Source organism: Vipera berus (genome assembly GCF_964194415.1).
Source record: "Vipera berus genome assembly, chromosome: 12".
Classification (NCBI taxonomy): domain Eukaryota; kingdom Metazoa; phylum Chordata; class Lepidosauria; order Squamata; family Viperidae; genus Vipera; species Vipera berus.
In genome coordinates, this window is record NC_138215.1 from 21,363,433 (window position 1) to 21,386,361 (window position 22,929).

At 47.3% G+C, this 22,929-nt stretch overlaps 2 protein-coding genes across 6 annotated transcripts; both read left to right on the forward strand.

The window, feature by feature from the left end:
* Positions 1-7: 7 nt before the first annotated feature.
* ZNF280D (zinc finger protein 280D) lies at positions 8-15,390 on the forward strand. 4 transcript variants are annotated; one of them, XM_081337116.1, is made up of 21 exons: positions 8-296; positions 1,193-1,341; positions 1,735-1,800; positions 1,890-2,188; positions 2,626-2,719; positions 3,211-3,351; positions 3,603-3,706; positions 4,392-4,618; positions 5,243-5,400; positions 6,152-6,252; positions 6,366-6,512; positions 7,044-7,178; positions 7,911-8,236; positions 8,428-8,565; positions 9,065-9,127; positions 9,353-9,471; positions 9,558-9,594; positions 11,172-11,220; positions 12,002-12,057; positions 12,959-13,359; positions 14,946-15,390. In XM_081337116.1, the coding sequence occupies exons 2-21, from the start codon at positions 1,200-1,202 to the stop codon at positions 15,068-15,070; spliced, it is 2,928 nt and encodes a 975-aa protein (XP_081193242.1). In that variant the 5' UTR covers positions 8-296; positions 1,193-1,199; the 3' UTR covers positions 15,071-15,390. The 4 variants fall into 4 exon arrangements, 3 of the variants coding, with proteins under 3 accessions (XP_081193242.1, XP_081193240.1, XP_081193241.1); XR_014027657.1 differs by having other exon boundaries at positions 15-296; positions 12,959-14,625; positions 14,946-15,083; XM_081337114.1 differs by having other exon boundaries at positions 15-296; positions 12,959-15,373.
* Positions 15,391-16,472: 1,082 nt separating this feature from the next.
* Positions 16,473-22,884, forward strand: MNS1 (meiosis specific nuclear structural 1). Of its 2 annotated transcripts, none has more exons than XM_081337142.1 (9): positions 16,473-16,916; positions 17,143-17,270; positions 17,937-18,039; positions 18,409-18,638; positions 19,644-19,860; positions 19,938-20,045; positions 20,182-20,439; positions 21,561-21,686; positions 22,351-22,884. In XM_081337142.1, exons 1-9 carry the CDS (start codon positions 16,545-16,547, stop codon positions 22,447-22,449), a joined length of 1,641 nt encoding a protein of 546 aa, XP_081193268.1. In that variant the 5' UTR covers positions 16,473-16,544; the 3' UTR covers positions 22,450-22,884. The 2 variants fall into 2 exon arrangements, with proteins under 2 accessions (XP_081193268.1, XP_081193269.1); XM_081337143.1 differs by having other exon boundaries at positions 16,473-16,775.
* The last annotated feature ends 45 nt before the right edge of the window (positions 22,885-22,929 follow it).

Below are 22,929 nucleotides of genomic sequence, written 5' to 3' on the forward strand. Positions count from 1 at the left end.
CGGCGGCCGCCTGGCAGGCCCGCTCAGCCGAGGGTGCGCGGGGTCCCTGTTCTGCGGACGCCCTTCGGCCGCGCGCGGGGAACAAAGAGCAGCCGCGGCGGTTCGCATCCCGACGTGCTGGGGCCCTCGTGGATTGGGCGCGCGGGAAGTCGCCGGCTGCGTCGCTCCCACTAACCGGCTGCCGGACCGCCCAGCGCCTCCGCCGGTTCCCCGAGCGGGCCGGGCAGACCGGCCACGTGGGGCGCCGGAGGGGAAGGGCCTCCGCGCGTCCCGCCCTGCCGCCGCCCCCCCCCCCGGTAAGCGCTCCGCCGCCGCCGCCGCTTCCCCGCGCGGTCCGGCCGTGGGAGGGAGCCCGGGCGGCCCCGCCATCTTGGATGGAGCGCGGCCTCCTCCTGCCGCAGCGGGCCTGCCGGGCGGGGGTCGGTCGTCGGGGCCGTCGTCGCCCGGGAGGCTCGGGGAGGAATAGAGGGGGCGCTCCCGTCTCCCCGGCAGGCCCGCCGCCGCCGCCGCCTCGGCTGCCGTAGCCCTACCAGGCCCGGGACGGGAGCGGCGGCCGCTCGGGTCTCCCGGGTGAATCGGCGGGGAAAGCGAGGCGGGCGAGGGTGCATGTGTTGGCGGGAAGATGGGGGGGGGGCTCCGTCTCGTGCAGGCCAGAGCCTGGCTGGGAAGGCCCGGGAACCCCCCGGGAAACGGAGGGGGCTGAACGCCGAGATGATGGGGGAAGGGAGCAGGGAAGGCCGAGTGGCTCCCTGCCGGCCCCCCCCCGCTGCTCCCCCTCCCCGAAGGGCTTTCCTGGGAAGCCCCTTTGCTCTTAAGATGCTTCTTGTAATGGGGAACTTTCGTATTGGTAACAGTTGTGTTATCCAAGTCATTTTGTTAAAAGTCACTGGCTTTCACGATTCTGAACCCCCAAAACTGGCCAAACAAGCTGTTTGTGCCACTCTAGGTTAAAGCGTGGTCTGCTGGGTTGAAGTAGAGAAAATAGCCTTTGGATTTCTTTTCGTGAAGATGCAGCTGTTGGCATCTGTTGTGGGGCATCTGTGCCCTTTCTTGGCTGCCTGTAGCTGGGCAAACTGCAGCTTTAAGCAAGGAATGCAACCGTGCCAGAACCAGGGCATCTTTCCGGAACAGAGCAGCTGGTGGGCACTCGTGACAGCAGTCTGTTCCACCTGCTGCTATTTTCTCTCTCTAGTTCTACAATGGCAGAGCTTTTCATGGAATGCGAAGAGGAAGAGCTTGAACCCTGGCAACAGAAAGCAAACCCCATTGTTGTTGATGACGACGACGATGACGAGCCTATCTTTGTTGGGGAGTTCTTGAGCTCCAAACCAACCAATACCTGTAAGGGGCTGTTTTGAACTGGGGGGGGGAGCACACAAGGGAAAGAAGAACAAGCTTCAAATTTGGAGTTGATAATAGGCCAGTCAAGCTTAACTTGCATGTCTGTCCTAAACAAGTTGACTCAAAAGTCCTGATGACTGGCAGGAATCAGCATAAATGTATTGTAGTTAAACTGAGGTAATTGGTTATGGTGCTGTTGGATCCCTTCTTGGAACAATTGCTGGAATTCTGCAGCTTCTTTCAGGAATGAGAAGACTGCAAACTCTTTAAGAATTAGTGCAACTTCACAGTGAGATGTTACTTTCCTACTCTAGTGTTGTATTGATAAATTCCCTTGAGCATATTTTCCTTCTCCTTTGTTTTCTGAAAGCAGCAATGATAATTTTTTAACAGATATATTGAACAGAGTTAACCCGAATTCATCACGAATTGGAGTGCAAAATGGTGCCCCCAAAAGAGGTATGATCTCCAGTGATGCCAAACATTGAAGTCTCTGAAAGCTTCCGAGTCTAACTCTGTAATCTTTTGTTTCCTGCTTCTCGTGGCAGGTGCTGTGGCTGTTTCTCCGGGGTTTCACTCTTCAGGCAGACCTGCAACTAGTACCTTAGCTGTTCAGCCACAGCCACGTATCAGCAGCATCTCAGGATCCTCTCAGGTTTTGCAGAAGCCACTTTCAGAATGTTCCTCACCGCAGGAAGGAGCTAAATCTAGCGCTGGGATCTCCCAGCCTGTCAATATATCTTCCCCTCCCCAGTCCTTGTCACGGAATCTCCATATTCCTGCGTCAGCTCCATCTACGTCCAGGCCAGTGGCCACCGTAACAGCACAGCCTATTGCACTAAACCGGGTAGGTTTGGAGCTGCCCCATGTGCCAGCAGCCACAGTCCCCCAGGCTGTGAGTGCTGCTGCTTGCCGTGTTTTGGAGATAATTGTGTTCTGAGCAGAGGCCGCAGGAGCCCTGAGGACTCTGAGCCAGTCGGAGTTGCTCTGGGGCTTTGGAAAGGGGGAAGGACCTGGCAGAAAGTGCATCTTGCCCAAATGGAGCAATTAAAAGGGTAAATTTGGGTGCTCCGTGTGTGAATCTTTTGAAGTGTTTCTACAGCAGGGATGTCAAACTGCCAGCCCACAGGTTGGATACATCATAGAACAACCGTGCCCACCTCATTGCCAGCAATGGCAAAAAAGTCACGTGACGTTGCGAGTTTGACATCCCTGTTTACAGCAACAGAAAATCGCTGTAGAATCAGAGTCCCGTTGCTGAACTATTGAACGCATCCTCCACAGGTGACCCCAGATAGAACTTCGGGCCTGACCTTTGGCGTAAGGCAGAATTCAGGAGGGTCACAATACCAGAGTGGATCACCCATGAACACAGCAGGTGTGTCCAAGTCAGGTTTTTTTTATTTTGCTTGTGGTTTGTGGCAAAAAATGGATTAAAAAATGGGTGGCCAGGCTCATAATATTTAGTCAGGGACTGAAGGGTCCTTGGTGCCCTCTGAGCTTGGTTGTTTTCTTGGAGAAGTTTCATTACCCAGCTAGGTAACTTGATTGGTAAGGAGTGGGGTTTGCTCTTAGGGACCATCAAATATTGTGCAAACATCTAAGGAAAGCTGAGTACACATCTCAGAGTAATGCTCGTCTTGATAGCTTTGAAATAAGGCATGGAGGGCCTTCCCAGCATGGTAGTCCTGACAAACAAGGTAGGTGTGGCTTCTGAGAAAAGATGACTTGGATTGCAACGTGAGCTGTGTCTGTGGACTGATTTTATGCATTTAGGGTCACTTGGGATCAACTGATGTGGGGTTTGAGAGACTGAGGAGTAATTGGCTAAGAAAGGCTACTTACATTTAAATTTTAAAACATTTCTAGGCTTGTCCAAGCGTCCCTCTGCTTCTGAAGCCAGTAGTATCACTCCCAAAAAGGCCAAGGCTAATGAAACAGGCTCTGAGAGTGAGTCACCTCTCCTGTCCTCTGTTAAACCTCCAGATGACTTGGTCCTCCATGAGAAAGGTAAGAACGTGCTGGATGTCCTGTTCGGGAGGAACCTTGTCTGAAGGTGTTTTAAAGACCGCTCTGAAATACTTACAAACGGGAAGGGCATCAAAGCTTGTGATCCGAGGGAATCCATGTAAGGGCTTCGTTCACCTCCAGCAAATGATCAGATGGATTAAAGGATGCTTTGGATAATGAATTTAATGTATCTGCCTCACATATTCAAACGCATATTAAATAATAATATATCCCATTCTCTTTTTCCACAGATGCTGCTTCAAGTAATATTAAGAATGGAGCCCCCTTTCCACAGGCATGCCCAAAATGTAATATTCATTTTAACCTTTTGGAGCCTTTGAAAAATCATATAAAGGTAAATATTTTTGGGATGGAAGTAAAACAGTTATAAATGTAACCTTGAGTCACTTGGCATTTCTAGACATGATAAAATCTGGGACTGTTTTATTCAGTTTTGTAGTCTTAGTTTAAAATGGATATAAGTAAAGAGGACTGCATTTTCTCGTTGCTTTTAAAGGTTTCTCCCATTTGCCTTGCACAGATATCATTTAAAATAGCTTGTTTAGCTGCCACATTTTTGTTTGAGATGAGTATGTGTTCCCACTCCAGAGAAAATGCACACTAAATTCACTCTCGGTCATATCCCGAACCTTGCTAGCTGAAATAAGTCTCAGATGAAATTCAGGAGTGGAAAATTCTTTGAAACCTATTACTTTGGGAGTTTTCTGTCTTCATTGTAGAGATTTCTTTGTGAGGTTTGTCTTCTGTTTGCACCCTTACTGGTCTTAATTTTCGGCCTGTTTTTCCTCTACCAGGAACAATTTCCTTTCATGGTGGTATATTAATTTGCTAACTGAGGATTTGGGGTTATCAGTACTTATGATAAATACTGACGATATTTTTTTTTAATAGTCTTCTGTACTCAAGATACCTGATTTTGCTAAAAGTCTGTGAAGACATCTCGATTAGCTTCTTTGCGGTTCTTGACAGTTCAGCAAACACCTTTGTTGAAAATTTATGGTAGTTCTTGGCCTTTTCAGTATTGCTGTCCTGATATGGTGCATGCCTTTCCGGGAATAACCAAAATGGACTGCTCAGGTATATCACCTAAAACTGCTGAAGCAGAAAAAGGAAAATTGATCATGTTGGTTAACGACTTCTATTACGGCAAGCACGAGGGGAACCTCCAGCAGGTGCGCCAGGAGCAGAAGACCCACACGACTTTCAAGTGTGCCAGCTGCATGAAAGTCCTCAAAAGCAACATCAGGTATTTGTAGCGTGGAAGAGGCACAGCTCTGACATGGGAGCTTAGGGCCACCCGGAGTGGGGGGTTGCAGGCCTAAGCATTACCTTGCTTCATGTGTTCTTGTTTATTTTTAATTTGAGCAGAGCTGATTTTGTATTCCTTCAAAGAGTTCTGCTGAATAAATCCAAAAGAATCATAGCCGAGAATTGAGCAGATCTAAATATTAACAAGGTGGATATGTTCAGAGAATCAAAAGGTTCTGCCAATTGCCAGGTCTCAAAGAAAAATGGAAGTTGAATCCTCCATAATTGGACTGCCAGAACCCCTTTGGCTGTCCAACCTTGGTGCCTCCTGATCTTTTGGGTTCATACCTGGAATCTTTTAAGTTTTCATCTGCTTCAAATGGATGAATGATTGTGCCCACATGCTTTAATCTACTGTTTTTCTGGTCCTTTGGGTTCCACTCACCTGACAGAGGAATTTAACCATTTATTTACGCAAAGGTTTTCCCTTGAGCCAGCAGCTAGAGGGGTATCTGTTGACACCATGTGCCAAACAGCAGGCACCTTCTGTCCCTCCTCATTGCGTGGAATTAAAGGTTTCCCTTTAAAACCAGCTGCTTGACCTGTGTACTGTTCCTCTCAGATTTATGAATCACATGAAGCATCATTTGGAGCTTGAGAAGCAGAACAGTGAGAGCTGGGAAAGCCACACCACCTGCCAGCACTGCTACCGCCAGTTTCCTACCCCCTTTCAGCTGCAGTGCCACATTGAGAGCACCCACACGCCTCACGAGTCCTCCAGTGAGTTCTTCTGAACGGGAAAGATGGGCGGGTGGGTGGGGGGATATGAGACAGTCCACAGACAAGGACTTTGGTAGACTGGGTTCTGGGGCTGAACCAGATTCAGAAGTTCTCAGCATCTGCCCATTGGTGGAGAAAGCAAGAATATCAAACGCAGCCCGAAACTTAACACTTTTAAAGTAAATACAGCTTCTGACATAGATATGATAGTTCAACTAATTAAAACAACCTGTCCTATCTATGTCATGAATAATATTTGTGAGTCTGCTTTCACTTAGAAGCCAAATTACAGGTAGTAATTTGACATGGCCACAGTTGGGACCTGAATCTCAGTCATTAACCAAGAGGTCATGTGACTGATTCATTCAGCAGCCACCATTCTGGAGGATTTTCAGCCCCTGAACACAGATAACACTTGTGGGCGGCTTGCACTGGCCTTCCCAGAGCCCCCCACCTATCTGAGGCATCCCACCTCACTGCAACCTCTCCTTGGCCTCTTATCTCTGGGGACCAGCTGAAGGAATTCAGCTCCCTTCCATACCTGGACCGGACTCCTTCAGTGGGATGCAGGGATGTAAATGCAGGCAGGTTGCCAAGCACCCAAACCGCCGAAATGTGGCCAGAAGGTAATGACCATCTGGGTTATAAAGAGCCCTTTGAGAGTCCTAGCTGAGTCACAGGTGCCAGTTTGGTGTTACTCCAGCGTTCTGATTTTTTAAAACGTTCAGTTGCTGCTTATTTTCTTTTTTAGCTATTTGCAAAATCTGTGAACTCTCTTTTGAAACTGAGCAAGTTCTGTTGCAGCATATGAAAGACAATCACAAGCCTGGGGAAATGCCTTATGTCTGCCAGGTACTCCCACCCACCCCCTTTTATGTGCAGATATGTTTGTCTATGTCTTCTTGTTCCTAAGAAGAGATGCTAGAAGTAAATATTCCCCCCTCCCTCTTTATATTGATATTTAGGTTTGCAATTACAGATCGTCAGCATTTTCAGATGTGGAAAAACACTTCAGATCCATTCATGAAAACACAAAGAACCTGCTTTGCCCATTTTGCCTTAAAGTTATTAAAATTGGGGCACCTTACATGCACCATTTTATGAGGCATCAGGTAACATTTGTAACCTTTAAGGAAGGTAAGTGGGGAGCAAAGAGTAGTGGACGCCCACATCCACCCCATAGTACTTCCTCCTCCCCACGGAACATGGCTGTCATGCTGCTGCCCCCAAGCTGCCTCTCCTGCGCAGCGCCCTGGGGCTGCTGCCCATCTTGCCTCGTGACCTGCCCAGGAAACCTTTGGGCATGGCTAATGCTGGGCAAGGCACTGACTATGGACGAAGTGGAGGAGGCTTCAGGGAAGACAACAAGACTCCCCCTTTCCTAGCAAAGAACAGGGAATGAGAGGCTGTCGTGCTTTCCAGTTTAGTTGAACATTTTTGAGATGGAATGTTGAATGTCCTCAAATCCACTTGTTACTTCGTAGGTATTGTTGCAAGTGGCCACAATTTTTAAACTTTCAGATCCTCTTGCAGTGTTGCATTAGGCCATTTCTGAATTCAGCGTTATTAAAATGTACTCAGTGATCATCTGGGATGAGCATCCACATACTTCTGCCCCCTCCTTTTTTTCCCTTTTCCTAAAGAAAAAAGGAATACATCGCTGTACCAAATGTAGACTCCAGTTCTTGACCTGCAAAGAAAAACTGGACCACAAATCTCAGCATCATCGGACATTCAAAAAACCTGCACAGTTGGAGGGCTTGCCTCCAGGAACCAAAGTAAGTGGTTGGCTGGTGCATTGTGTGAATAGGCCAGGAAGGTCTCCCCTCAGCCTGTCCAGGAAGTGCCCTCTCCAGCCAGAGGCTGAAGCCAAGGTCTTGTCTGGCCACTCCCCTGGGGGAATAGGACATGGGCTGTGGCCTCATTGGGAACTTCTGCTCTAGGGAATGCCTGCTGCTTTTCTTCAGGATGACGATAGTGGTATCTCACGGAAGAAATAGTTTCTTTAATTTGCTTTTCACTTGTCGATCTGATATCAAAAATCTCTGGATTCTTTTGGCCATATCCATTCCCTTCTTTCTGGAGTCTTGCTCTGGATAGTTAAGGGAGATGTTGCTTGTTATGTAGCGGACTGATGATTGGATTCTAGCTCTTTTCGTTTGACAGTGAGATCCAGCTAGTCCTGATCTTGTCTTGGAATGTGGCGGTTCTGTGGGTTATACATGAGGAAGCTGAGGCCTTAGAAAAAAGCATGTGTGGGGGAGAGAGACAAAGAAACAGTTTGCTTTTATTCTTGCTCTGCTGAAATTGGATGGCTGGTTGGATGGAGCACCTTCAGCCACCCAGCTCCCCTGTGGCGTCCAGAGGACATTGCAGTCTTGTGCTGTGGCTACTTTTTACTTTGCATGTTAAAAAAAAAAGGATTGCCCAAATTCCTTTTGAAATCCGGGCAGGCAGATCAGTGCTGGCTTTTGTGAGGCAGAGAAAACTGAAAGAGTCTTACATTCTAGGTTACAATTAGAGCTTCTGCTGGATCTCTTCAACCTGCCTCTGTGACAGCGTCTCCTGCAAGCACAAACACGTCCACCTTGCTGTTGTGTCCTGGAACCAAAGCAGCAAACAGCAAAGCTCAGAACAAGCTGGCTACCAGTTGCAAGGGAAAGGCCAAGCTGAAGCCGCTGAGCGTGCAGAAGAAGCAGGTCCTGGGGACGAGCAGCTCTGGGGGAAGCAAGAACAGCAGTGGCGGCAGCAGCGGCAGCGGCAGCAGTGGGGGCGGCGGCAGCGGCGGCAACAGCAAAAAAGCAAAGGTTGCAAATACAGCACTCAATAACCTCAGGTAACTCTTCTCAGGGGTCACTAGAAGTTATGTAGAAGCCTTACAAGCACCTGGGGCTTCTGCAGGTCCAAACAACCTTCTGCATCTGGCACCCCCAGTTTAAGCTAAGCAAATCTTACCCAACAGACAAGGGCTTGACCTGTAAATTAACTTACTCTTTGATAATTAATTGTGACATTGGTTAATCTTAGGTGTCCCGATATTCAAAAATGCATTGAGTGTTACTCAGACATCCGGACTTTTGCAAGTCACTTCCCGGCGTACGTGCGCTGCAGTTTGTGCAGATATGGCACCAGTTGCAGTAAAGCTTATGTGAACCACATGATGGGGTAAGAAACCTTGAGCTTCAGTCTGGTTAAGAGAGACAGAAAGGCGAGGCTCCATGCTGCCTGAGTCACTGCTTAGCCTTCCAGGTAGCAGCTTCTGCCTGGATCAAGTTGCATTGTTTAGAAACACAAATCAGCTGATGCTGACAGTAAAATAAGCTGCCTTAATCCCTAAGTATGAACACTGAAAAAATAAGACCCCTCATCTCCCTGACCCAATTCTCTTGTTTGGCTGCTTCTGGCTGAATTGCACCATTTGCCCTGAAGGCTGGTGGGGAAAATCACGACTGAGGCTGTATTAGAATGCCAGGGGGCTGCTAGAAACTCTTCAGGTGAACCCGGGGTTTTTCTTCATTTCTTGTTAATTGCGTTGGCACAGAATGTGCTCCTTTGTCTAAGATGCATTACACAAACTACATGGCCGTAGCTTTTTTAATATATATTTTATGGTAGAAACAAGTCATATTTTTCAGGAATTCAATTTTACTCTGTTTTTTTCTAGCTTTCATAGTGCTCGTCAAACTAAAAGATTTTGGATTTATAAAGCACATTCAGATGAACTGAGGTAATCATCAGCTACTTTTTTTTAATTTAAGCTCTGCACTTTTAATAGTGTGCAGTGCCATTCCAGCTGCTTCCCTGGATGTGCAGCATCCTGTGTTCGCTGACCATTCCTAAGTAGTGCAAGACTGTTGGCCCTGGGGCCCTTGTAGGACTGTGGGGCAAGTAGGGGCCAACAGCTGTCTAGGTATTTGGAGAGCTCAACTCCTTCCAATGGCTTTCTCCCCAGGGGCACCACTGTGGTTTGTCTTAACTGCGATTTCCTGACAGATGTTTCTGGCTTGGACAAGATGGCCACCCATCTTAATGAAAGCCTGACTCATACTTGCCAAGTGATTGTAGAACATGGTAGGTGTTTGGGGCGTTGGCTTCAGATGTTGCAATGAAACACTGGTGTTACCTGGAATATCGAATTCTCTTTTTGTCACTTCTAGTTCCCTTGGATTGCTTCACTGCTGCTGCTATTTCTGGGTGAGTTTTACAAATGTTTGGTCAAGTGGATGGATGTGGAGGTTTTCCGCTTCTTCCTTATGTAGAGGAAGGCTGTGGAAAAGCAAGTTTGCTTGTACTCTTGATTACATAGGCACATCTCTTTCTTCATGTTCTGTTAACAATCGTGGAACCTCCCCTCTGTAATGGTGCTTAGGATCCCTCCCTCTAATCTGGACGTTTTGAAAATGGCTGAAGGGGCCAAAGATGTTTACCCTCTGAAAGTGGTAGAGATGGCACAAGTAGTGAGCATCTTCAGTGCTGGCAGACACTGCATCTCGGGGGCTCACTGGCAAAGCCTTTCCTGGCCCACAAGTTGCATTCACGATTAATGATGCGGCTGGTGCCATGCCAGGCTTCAGTGAATTAGATTTCACTTTTCACTGCATCAGCAAAGAAGATACCTGGCACCAGCAATTTCTTTGAGGAAAAAGTCTTTGAAAAGTTAAACTGGATTACAGAAGCTAATGAATGCACGTGGTTTTATACGAGATGCACCTTTCTCACTATACATGCAGAGGAATTTCCTAAACAGCAAAAATTAATTTTGGTGACGTGATAAGCTGTTTAGAAGTCAATACACCTGAATAATATATAGCTGATCTTGGGTACAGGCCAGGTTTGAAAATTACCTCAGAAAAATCTATGCTGTGAGTGACAGATGGGGGGTGGGGTTCTTTCCTTTTGGGCATTCCAGAATAGCCTCCACCAGATACACTGATGAAGCCGAAGGCTCTCCCGCTCCTTTTGGATGACCTGTTAACAACCACATAGGTGTGTCGAGGAGGAGGCAGCCATTTGCTTTCCACAATACCCTCAACTTCTCGTTTCTTCGCAGGAGCTATAGGCTAAGCAGATGAACATAGCAGCCGTTTTGCCTGATGTAGCAAAGAACCTGAGATTGGCAAAAGCAGCCACCCAGGGGCCCAACTGAGGCGCTCTAGGCTGTCCCTTTCCTGGTCTTTCTTTGCTTCCGTGCCTTGCAACTCTGCTCCACTGCAGGAGGATCTGTCCCAGAGAGACAAGGCGGAGGTGGTGAGGCCCCTTGCCTTGACGGTGCAACCGGCGCCCCCCCTCCTGCTTCTTGGGGAAAGGATGGGCAGGGGTGGCTGGACCTCTCTTCTGGCTTCAGCTTGCAGTGGAGTGGGACACTTTTTAGGTGGGGTTACCAGTAAAGTGCAGCTTGCATTCTTCCTTTCCATCGCAAAGGGGTACAGAGACATTGTACAAAAGGTTAAAAACAGTTTTGATTCATTCCCACAGCAACAGGTTTTGTGCACTCCCATCTACTTAATGCACTGAGACAAATATCCCAGATATTCACATCCTCCCCTCCCTTCCTCAGAGTAGAGGGCAACCACAAAGAGTAGGGAGCATCATACCACTTCACCTTGTGGTAAGAGTCAGATAACAGACAGAGTTCTACGGAGGTGTTTGGTGGGAAGTGAAAGAATCAAGTAACACCCAATGAAGATTTTCAAAATTTAAAAGTACATGCTAGTGTTTTCACTTTAGTTTTAGACAATCAACATTAAGCTAACCAGTGTTTTGTCTTTTAGCCTAGCAAAGGATGCATTATTGAAAAATGAAATTGAAGAAAAGTCAGAGGTAGTCCCTTTTTTTGTCTTAAAACTTTTGTGGTGCCATATCTATTGAAAGTTCTCAGCAGATGTGTAATTTCAGCCATAATGATAACTATTAAATAATAGTTTACAGCTTTCAGATACAGTGTTTGCTTTCAAATTTTCAGATGAGAGGCTTTAAAATGATAATTGTATTCTTAATAAGGAACGGACACATTTTTAAAAAGTAGCCTTGTCCTTCTCTGTGCCAGTAGCACAATGTTCCAATTACATCTTTTATCTTGGAGGAAGAAATTTCTCCTCAGACCTGGCTGCAAATTGGCCCGGCCCTTGAAGGTTGCTGGAGGCTCTTTGTGTCTCGTGAAGAGGGTGCAGGAGGGAGGGGGACAGATGGGAAGTGACAGTGCTGAATATAAAAATCTGGCCAGGAGCAGAATTCGGTGCCACCTGTGTCCTAACCTTCTTGGGCTTTTGAGACAGCTGCTGCCCACCTTTTCTGTCTGTCCCAGTGCACACTCGCTCTTTTCCCTCCCACCCCTGTCTGGTCCGCTTGCTTTTCATCTCGAGCAGTCAGCCTCCACACTGGAGCGGTTTCCTCCAGCTGGCTTATTTTAATCATGTGGCTGATCTAGATAGTGGTTGCCTCAACATCTGCCTGTTTGCTTCTTGTGGTGTTTCTGTGCCAATGCCGAGTCATTGGTCCCTCTGTCGGGGACCCAGCTTTTGTGGGTTGCATTCATTTGTTCAATGTGAACCTTGAGGGAAAATATCACTGTACTATGTCATATTGTGCTCTTTTCTTTTAGAAGCATTTGGTGCCCACTATATGTGATGAGCAAGGAGAAGCATGCATTTCAGAAAGGTAAAAGTAAAGTTAGATCTTCCACAAACTGAAGTGTGAATAAATTTGTGCTTCTTTAAATAATAGGCAGTGAGTGCAAGTTAACCTCTGGATTTTTCCAAGTCTTGAACTGGGATATGTGAAGAGTAGGGCCATTAGTTCTTTAGATTGGGAGGCAGCAAAGTGCCTCTCTTCTCTGGATCATGCATCAGGTGGCGGCAATCCCAGGGAAACAGGTGGTTGCTTTAAAGGGTTGCAAGCAGTATTCTGCTCTTGGTCCCACGTGCTCAGTACGTGTGCAGAGGTCCCCTTTCCCAGAAGAGTTGTCACCTGCTCCTTGAGCAGGAACTGCAGGCCCAGCAGGATCCCCAGACTGCCAAAGCCCCATCCAGAGCAGAGCAGAGCAGAGAATCGAGAGAGGGCAGGTCCCCAGACTCCTTGCTGAGGTTGAGTCAGAACTGTTCCTCCCCATGTAGATCCTCCTATTAAGCGCAGGAAATCAGAAGTCCAGGCAGTTCAAATGAATGTGTAGGTTTATTGCAAGTTTAAGTTCTACAAGAATCTGAACAACCACTCATGGTCAAAGCAAATTGGTGGTAAATAAGAGCCAATGGAATTCAAGGTGGCTGGACTTAGATCTCTTGTGGGTGCAAAGGGACTAACCTGACAATGACCCTTGCTTGACCTCTTCTTCCCTCAGGCTCAGCCTGGTCACCACCTACATCTCCCAGCCTCCAATCACTGAATTAGCATGGCAGGAGCATCACCTGCTTGGCCAGGGGGAGAATGTCAAAGAGAGGAAGAGCCCTCTGACACACAGGCATGGGGGCGTAGGACCCCTCCCCACACCACCCCATAAGCTGAAGCAATTAGCATGTTTTATTACAGTCAGGAAATTAAATTGCTTATATTGCTTTTTCAGCCCACAGATGAAAGGGTCTGTGAGAGAAACAAATGCAGATCTTCCTGGAAAGAATACCAACACTGTTTTAGCTGCTGACAGTGAAGGAACTAAAAGGCCAGTTCCAGAAAATGGATTTAGTTCAGCATTTGAAGCCTGCTCTAGGAGTCCTGCAAGAAGAGGGGCACTGGGGGGGCTCGGAAATCAGCAGGAGGAAAGTGTGCCAGTGAGTGGATGTGAAGGAAAACAGTCTCCTCTTGAAGAAGACAACCCAGTTTCTGGCCTAAAACCTGAAGCCTGCCCAGGAGAAAGCAGTGCCACCAGCCCTGGGAAGCAGATGGAGGAAGACCTTTCCGATGCACAAAAGGAAGGTCCTGTGTTGTCAACTGCAGCCACTTCAGAACTCCATAGCTGTTCCACAGGTAGCAGCATAAACGGTTCCGCACATCCAGAGAGCCCCAGGCTTGTAGCTGCTGAAAGCAAAGCCAGTTTGCCAGTCCCAGAAGGTGCTTGTGGTTCTGAATTGATAGGCAGTCCAAGTAGGGTGGGTTTTGGAGAAGACTGCAGCCCCAGTCAGAGTGACCTTGGCCCTCTAGCTGCTGAGCATGAAGGGAGCGCCGCTGCTCCAGAAAGCTCCTCTGGGTTGGAACTCACAGCCAGTTCAAATGATTCCACAGTGCCAGATGCAGCAAGGGATGCAGATGTTCTGAGAAACAAAAGTGATGTTGGACTTTTAGTTTGCAGGCATGAAAGGACAGAAGATGCCTTTGCTTTAGGCGAGTCAGCTCATTCAGATAACTCTGCAGATCTTGCAGGCGAAGGAGGTGAGGACAGAATTAAAGATGGGGACAAGGCCGTGTCTTTAACTGCACAGTGTGAAGGAACTATTTCTGAATTGGTTGGAGATGAATCCTCCATTGCTGTGCTTTGCACCTTTTCAAAAGACTCTCTGACTGGAATGGTGAGGGTTCCTCTTCAAAATCCAGCTGCAGATGAGCACGAAGGGAATCCCTCTTCCTCGACTGTGAAAAATGGTACTACTCCAGGCTTGCAAGGAAACGTGTTGGAGAGCTCTTGTGAAAAGGCAGTTTTTGACAAGCTAGGAGAAACAGAACCAACCGAGCTTGGAAGCAATAAAAGCAGTGCTTGTTCAGAGTGGACTGGCTCTGATGTCCAGACAAAGGTGGCCAGTTTAGAGGAAGCTCAGCTGGCAGATGTGAACATGGATTCCACTCCTTTGGCATCCAATGATAAAGAGGTTAGCTTTGAACAATTCTTGCGAAGAAGAGGAGAGCCCGACTCTGCCCATTCCGATGCAAGTGAACAAGGCAGCATTCACCTGGAGCCACTGACACCCTCCGAGGTGCTCGAGCACGAGGCCACTGAGATCTTACAGCAGAAGGGAGGCGTCCCGGCCTCAGCCAAGAAAACTGGGCTCAGCTCTGAGCCAGGTGACCTTCCTTCTGGAGGTGGCAGCCCGAGCCATGAGGACATGTCCAGTAACCAGGAGGAAGCCAGCAATGAAACCAGCTGAAGGAGGAATTTGCCTTGACAACACACAGATTGTGAAAGATGAAACAAGTGAGGCAGGGATGCTGCTTGCAAATTAGGTAGGCAGAGAGCCCAGAAGAAGCCTGGGACTTCTTGCAATATGTGAAGCCGGAGGAAAAGGTGTTACTGGATTCAAAGTAAGGGTTCTTAACAGAAGCCACTTTTAAAAAAATAAAAATAAAAATGACTACCAGAAGAACATTCAAAAGGGAAACCCTGGGCTGGGGGTTGCATTCCAATCCCATCAATGGCAACAGTTTGGGTACCTCTGGATCGGTGTGATCTTACAAGAGGCCAAGTTCGCCTTAAAACTTTCAGTGAAAGTGGATGACTATAAATATACTTGTGTTTCCCTGTGCGCAAGCAGAACAAAATTGTACATACCTGTTTGTAGGAAAGGTGGGCCCCAGCTCTTCCTTTGGGGCAGTCACTCTTTTATTCTTTCTGTTAACGGCAGGCCCAGACAATACAAAGTGGCTTGAAAGAAACGGAAAGCTGAAAAGATGTAATCTGTTACCAAAAGGAGGAAGAAGAAATTTGGAAGCGTTTAAGTCAGGTACTGAAGGGGGATTTTGGATCTAAATTTATGTCAAACAAATGGAAAGGGTGGGGTGGGTTAGGGTGGCATGAAATCCTTTGATATACTGTAGTTAGTGAAGGAATGTATAACATGATTTAATAGGAGTTTGCTTTTTCAATATTAACACGCTTAATTAAAATGCTCCTCTAAATCTTGTAGAAAGTGATTTTGAACTTCGTTTGTTTTTATGAACTTTAATGTTTTGAATTTCCGTTATGACACTGATGTACATATTTTGGAGTAAATATTTGCAAGAAAATATGGGTTTTGTTCCTTTTCATATGTATGATTTGAAACTGGCTGGTGGAATCTCAGCTTCTATGCTTGCTCACCCTCTGGAGGGCTGAAGGCTTTCTCCCCAGAAGGAATGTATTTAGAATCGGTTTAATTGGTACCATCACCTTAAGTGCAGATACACTCAAACAGTATTGTTTAGCCTCAAAGGCACTACACATTCTGAGGCAAGGCTGTGCAGCTGCTTTCATTCGCCTTTCAATGTTGGAGAGACTGCTTCAGGCACACCAGCCACTGAGTAAATGTGAAGAAGATGCAGGTCTCAGGCTGGTCATCTGTGAAGAGACATTGCTGGGAAGGATTGCAGAGTCTGGTGTGTTTGAGGGGAACATTGCACCTGAGAAAACTTTCTGGCAGTCTCTTGCTAAGTAGAGCAGTGTGTGTGTTTGTTCATTGGAAGGATGAAAAAGGCTACCCAACAAATTATGACTGGCTACAAATTTAAAACCCAATACGACAATAAAACCCGACAACATATGCACGGACAGGCATAGCCGCTGCAGGCCACAGATAGAGGGCCACAAAGGAGCCCTTCGGTTAGAGGGATGCTGTAGGGGGGGGGCGAGGGGAGGGAAACCCGGGAAGGAGGGCGAGTGGGAGAGACAAGCAACCCCAGCCAGTGATGCTCAATGGGCGAGAGGGGTTGCCGAGAGGCTGAAATCCAAACGCCCCGCGGCCAGGCCGGAGGAAAGGTTGGGCTTTCCAAGGGGGATTCGGGGGGGCTGAGCCTGGCCTTGCAGGCGGACCCGCGGGAGCCTCTTTAAATCCAGGGCTTCTCTCACAGCGGAGCCTACGGCCACCCGGGCTGCCCACTTGCCGCTCGCGCTCCCTTCCGGGAAAACGCTTCGGGCCTGGCCAGAATTGCACCCAGACGCCTCGGGGACCCCGCAGCTGTGCCCAGGGCTGGTGGGCGGCCGTCCTTTCCCGGGGATCCCTTTGGAGCGCCTGCGAGCACAAAGGCAGCGGCCGCGCTTCGGTTACGCGCAGGGCAGCCAAGCGTTGCGGCGGGCTGCGGCTCTCCGCCCAGGCGCGGTTGCCCGGAGACGCGGCGCGCTCCCCTCCCTGGTTTCCGCCGGAAGTGCGCCCGTTGCTAGGCAGCGCGGCGCCGGGAAAGCGGGCGCCGATCTCTCGCCTGCGCCCGGCGGCCCTCTCTAGGCCCGCGGTGGACGGCTTCCCACGGCCATGGCGCAGAAGCCGAGCCGGCGGCAGCCCACCGCGGCTCAGCTGATGGACCGCAAGCAGCACGAGCTCTATTTCCAGCAGATGCGGGAGCGGGAGCACCGCAAGAAGCTGGAGCGCGTCCACCAGCTGGAGGTGATGTGGGAGGCCGAGGGCCGCGCGCAGCAGAAGCGCGTCACGCGGCTGCTGCGGGAGGAGGAGCACGAGCAGCGTCTGGAGGAAGCCGTCCAGCAGGTGGGCGCGGGCGAAGGCCCCGGGGAGGCCGGCTCGTCTGGCCTGGCCTGGCCGCCGCCGCCGCCGTTCCGGGCGTCTCCTGCCCCTCCGAAAGAGGGAGCGATATTTCCAACCCCCCTCCCCCCAAAGAAAAGTCTATCGGTAGAAATATTAAGGTCATTCTGAATGTCAAAGCGCTGGCTAGCAAATTACCTGCTATTGCGCTGCACATTTAATTTAATCAAGTACCGGTAGTTGCATTCTTTGGACGGTTTTGTAAGAATGATTATCAATCGTAGCGCGTATAATATATCTTGTAGACTTATTAAACCATCAAACAATTGCGGAGAAACATACACTGAAATTTATATGATTCTGTGTTTGTCAGGCAGAAGAGAATAAAAAGCTAAAAGACCTGGAATTGCAGCAGGAAGAAAAACTGGCAACTGAATTAGCAAGATTAAACCATGACAAACTCAAAGATGAAAAAATGAGGCAACAAATCAAAGAAAATAGGTATTTCTTTTACTAACCATTCCGTGACTCTTCTAATTTCTGATTGTTTGAGGATCATCCTGATGGGAAAACCCACTGAAGAAGTAGAGGCTGGGGCCCCTTCAGGCATCCTTGGGAATGGAGGGTGAGGCTCAAATTCCCTGTGTGTGCAGGTAGTCCTCCACTCGTGACCAGTTGTTTAATGACCATTCGAAGAAACAGTAGACTCTGAAACTGTGCTTTATGGCATGTGAAGCACTGTTGTGAAATGTCACGTGCACACCCACGATCAACATGACTGCATTTTGGACACTTGGCAACTAGCTTGCATTTACAAACAGCTGCAGTGTCCCATGGTCATGACCGTGATTTGCAAAAAAATGTTGCTGGGTTTTGGCAACAACTGCCCATTTGGGAGTCACTTAACCACCATACGATTCTGACTTATCACCACATGGTCTATTGATAGAAATGTTAGAAAAATTGGGTTCAGTCACGTAGGTGCCTCAACTTATAGCCAAATTCCAGCCCCGACTATGGTCACAGATCAAGGACTGCCTGTAGCCTCCCTTAATCAGCTTGCACTTTAGCTTCCTACTGTCACCCCATCCAGTGCCTTTCATGCAAATTCTTTAGAGGGCTCTTGAATCAAATAATAATTTTCATAGTTTTTTTGCCTGTTTCTAGTATTGAACTGCGGGAACTGGAAAGGAAATTGCAATCTGCATATATGAATAAAGAGAGGGCTGTTCAAATTGCTGAGAAAGAAGCTCTGAAATATGAAAAAATGGTAACTAGTTTATGGAATATTTAATTTTTAGACTTGATGAAATAAATGCTGTGAGAATGTTGGAAAACTGCAGAAAATGTAACTAGAGAAATATTTTGGGCCAATACATAAAGAACGCTGATGCAGTTACAGATTGGTGACTGGGGATATGAATGTAGATGTACTTTTATATGCAGATCATGCTGTGATGTCTGAGAACCTGAATGATTTGTAGCAAATCTTAGATTTTTGTGATGCAGTACAGAGAACGGGTCTGGAAGTTAACTTCTCAGACAAAAGATGTGTCTGACAAGGAAAAGGGAGTGAATGATTGCAAGTTATAAGTAAATAGGAAGAAAACAGAGCAAGTAAATGGATTTGTGCCAACAGAAGGAGGATGCAGAAATCTACCAAGCAATGAAGGAAGAGCAAGAAAGAGCAGCGAAGACTGAGAATGCTGTTGAAATGAGACGCAATCAGGAGAAGTTGCTCTATCAGCAAGAACTGGAAAAACAGCTGGAGGAAGAAGAAAGGCGGAAGCAGGCTGCTTACAAGGAGTTCCTTAGAGAGAAACTCTTGATTGATGAAATTGTGAGGAAGATCTATGAGGAAGATGAAAAGTTAGTATATTTTATGTTAAAGGTGCTTGCCTGAATTACTTGTACTTCCTTCAGGATGACTTGGCCTGACAATTACGTGTAGTCTTTGATTACAATCATTTAATAACCATTGGAAGTTATGATCCATTGAAAAAAATGACTGATCCTCACACTTACGACCATCACAATGTCCCTGCAGTCATGTGATCAAAATTTGGCAATTGGCATGTATTTATAGTTGCAACATCGTGGGGTGGTCATGCGATTGCCATTTGCAACCTTCTTTTCCGGGGGCGGGGGGGGGGGAAGAGTTCAACAAGCAAAGTCAGTGTGGAAAACAACTGTGTGATTTTCTTAATGCCTGTGGCAAAAAAGATTGTGACTCACTTTAACATTGGCGTCCCTTGGTGACAAAAGTTCCGGGCCCAATTGTCATAAGTCAAGGACTACCTGTAACATGCTGTGGGTTGGCACTGGAATTTTTGGCTTCTGCATCAGATTCATCTTCCTGCTCAGTTCTAAATCTCTCTCTCCCAAATGGGCAGCTGGAGTCTCTGCTTAAACCCTCCCAGCCCTGAGGAGCAGCAACAGAGGCTCCTCCATTGTGCAAAGGAAGCAGTCCTCCAGGCCCTTGGCCAGTGGTGCTTCCATCCACTCCCTTCCTTGCCTGAGGCACCTTGGAAACCAGTTACTTCACAGAGGAGAAAGCTTGGACTGTCTTTTAAGGCTGTTAGCTCCTTCCATGGCTGGGTGGGGCCACACTAAATGATTCTCATACTATGACACCAATCATCTTTAGTTGTGATCTGTTCTTGTGGTCACAAGGAGCAGAGGGACTTCTGGAAGATTGATGTATGGCAATCCGCTGTGTGTCCATACCAGTGCATGCAACTGGGAAACTTTAGGGTGCCCACAGAAGGGAGTGGGGCAATTCAGAAGGGACCCATAGAGAGGGTGCCAAAGCTCCCTGTATAGGTTGCCAGGCTCCTCCAGGTGCATTACTGAAGCTCTGCACTTTTCCCATAGGGCAAGACAGGACAGACTAGAGAAAAAGAGAACCACGCAGAAATTCATTGAAGAATTCCAGAAAGACCAGGCCCTGCGGAAGAGACGACAGCATGAGGAGATGGAAGAGGAAAACCGAAAAATCATGGAATTTGCTAACATGTGGCAGGAGAGAGAAGACAACCGGATGGCAAAGATTCATGAAAATGAGGAGAAAAAAAGGAAGCTCCAGCAAATGGTATTGACATTGCTGTTCTGTCCCCCAGATTTGGTTGGTTGGGAGCTGCCTAAACTTGATTTTCCTCTTGCTTGTAGCTTGCAGAAGTTCTGAAAAAAGGACAGCAGGAGCGAGAGGAACTTGAGCAAATCCGAGCTGAATTACGCTTTGAAGAACAGGCTGAGGCAGAGAGGAAGGAGGAGATGGTAAATGCTTTTGGTTTGAGTCCCAGATTGGCATGGGGAGCCAGGGGGGCAGAAGGGAAAGGGGGATGCCTGAGTCCTGCTCTCCTGATTGAGGGCACAAAAGGTGGTTGGAGCTGAGCTTTTGTTCCATGTGCAGGAAGAGCTGGAGAAGAGGATTAGACGGCGCCTTGAGCTCCGGAACTCCTATGAAGAACAGCTGGCTTTAAGGAAGATGCTGCTGCAGGACTTGAAGGAAGAGGAGGCGGCCTTTGGCCAGGCCATGTTAGCTAAATTTGCAGAAGATGACCGTATTGAGCAGATGAACGCTCAGAAAAGAAGAATGAAGCAACTCGAACATAGGAGAGAAGTGGAGAAGCTGATCCAAGAACGACGCAAACAGGTTATTGCAGATAAGGTAAGCTGGACAATTTAGTGAATTCTAGACCTGAGGAGGTTGGGAAGGCCATTCAGTCCAACCCCCTCCTGTGCAGGTTCTGTAACTGATCAGCATCCACGGGTTGATAGCAATAGCAATAAGACTTACATACCACTTCACAGTGCTTTACAGCCCTCTCTATGCAGTTTATAGAGTCAGCCTTTTCCCCCAACAATCTGGGTCATTTTTACGGACCTGGAAAGGATAGAAGGCCGAGTCAACCTGGAGCCAGTGAGAATTGAACTGTCCAACTGCTGCAGTAGCCTGCAGTACTGCATTCTAACCACTGTGCCACCAGCGATAGATCATGCCCAGAACTTACTTCCTACCGGTACTAGTACTAGTTTATACCTGCTGTTCTACCCCTGGGAATATGAAATAAGCTTATTCCCTCTTCTGCATATGAATACTATGATCATATCTCCCCTCAATCATCTTCTTGGTCAGTAAAACCTTCCTCATAACACTTCCACACCTCTTTTGAACCTGCTCCAATTTATCATGGTTCAGAACTGTGTATGGGACTGAAAATGGGGCCTGACCAGGGGAGGGTAAGGGGGAGCTCTAGCTTTCTCTGTAATGATACACAGAGACTGCATTTGCCTTTCAGCAGCTTTATCACAATTCTGGCTCATATTTAATTAGTAGTCAACAAGGACACCCAGATCTATTTCATCTATATTAAAGCCAAGTTAGCTGTTCCCCAGCCAATATCTGTCTCATATTTTTCTTACCCCAATTCAGAACTTTACATTTCCCTATATGAAATTCTAGCTTACTCAGTTTTGCCACCTTCACAAGTAAACACAAATTTAGCCATTTTGGCTAGTAGTGGCTCCTTTATGCTTCAGCATGCTGAAAGAGATCAGTATCTGTTGAGCTGAAAGAAAGCAACACTAACAAACCCAGCCTTCTCCAAACTAGCATTTTGAGTAGAACACAAGCATATTTGCACCTGCTGGACACTCCAGGAGACCCAGTTGGGGCATTTGAGTGCAGATTGCAGCCTGTATTAAGAAGGGCAGCTGATAATTTGTCAGCCAAAGTACGAAACTGCTTTTGAAGCGAAAAGGCTACATGCTTCAATCTTACTACTATAGGAACGTGAACTAGAAGAAAGACAAATAGAAGAAAGGAGAAGAGGAATTGTTGCTGACATTATTGAGGAAGAGCGGCAGAAGCTTCTTAAAGAGCATGCAGTTAAATTGCTGGGGTATCTTCCACAGGTAAGTCGAGGCAGTCTAATGACCAAGTGGACTTGCCGGGTACTGGGATGGCTTGGACCAGAGTTGTCACAGGCTGGGCATCAGATCCCAGGAGAAAGAATGCGGTCGAGTTCTCCAATGCCTCGACCATGGCCCTTTTCCTCTCCTCATGGGGAGATTATCCTTCCTCCAGATAGGACTGCACATTCTTGTATGGGGAATTAGATGGCCCAAAGATTTTAAATGTCATGGTGTCACCCAAATCCTGCAGTCCTGCACCCACATTGGGTTCAGCTGCCCTGAAGTGGCTAAATGGTTACAGACTATTTTCAGCAATCTTTCAGTGGGTTTCCAGTGCGAATGCACTGGATCTCTAGAGCAGCTCCTGCAGGAGGGCCTCCAGCTTCTGAAACCAGAAGTAGCTGGACTGCTTTGTAATTGACTGCAGTTGACTTCTAAAAGGAGGTTTGTGATAAAGCAGCAGAATCTCTTTTCCCATTTGTATGAAAAAGTTGGATATTTACTAAACAAGGATGAACTATTGTTTTGAAGGGAGGCTTTTACATTTAAAGGAAAAAATGGCTATTTTGTCTGTATAGTTTTTAAAAAGCTGTGCAATTAAGTAGCAGTTTTGAAAATAGCTCTGATGATGTTCTGTTGAACTTTTTTCTTCTGGGGTATTCAGGGAATCCTTAAAGATGAGCAAGACGTCAATATGCTTGGAGAAGAGTTCCGGCAAGCTTACCACAAGAGGCCAGTGGGGGGGCCATCAGAAGTCAACTGAGTTTTCATAGCTTCACCTGAAGAGCCCAGGTAGAAGTTACTCCACCCTATGGACTGTAGTTGCTGCTACACAGACTTTTAAAAAAAGATGACTTTTATATTGATAAATGACTTCTTTGACTAATGTTCCCAGTGTCTTTGCAATATTCATTATTTATTATTATTATTTGGTTGACCTTTCTTCAGCTCTGGGCAATGTAACTGCCTCTTTCCCATTCTTCCCCACAACAACCCTGTAAGGACGGTTGGGCTAAAAGAAACCATAAGCCCCAAGTCATCCACCAAGCTACCATAGCTGAGTGGATCTGAATTCGGATCTCCCCAATGCCATTCTAGTACTTCAGTTCTGTGCTATACTGGTTGTATCTGGATTAAATTTTAGTTGAAAGAACTTGAGTTCTCTTTGCAGATAGATTGATAATTCCAAATATTAGAAGCATTTTTAACAAATTGTATTATCCTTTGCTTAGTTAGCGATTTA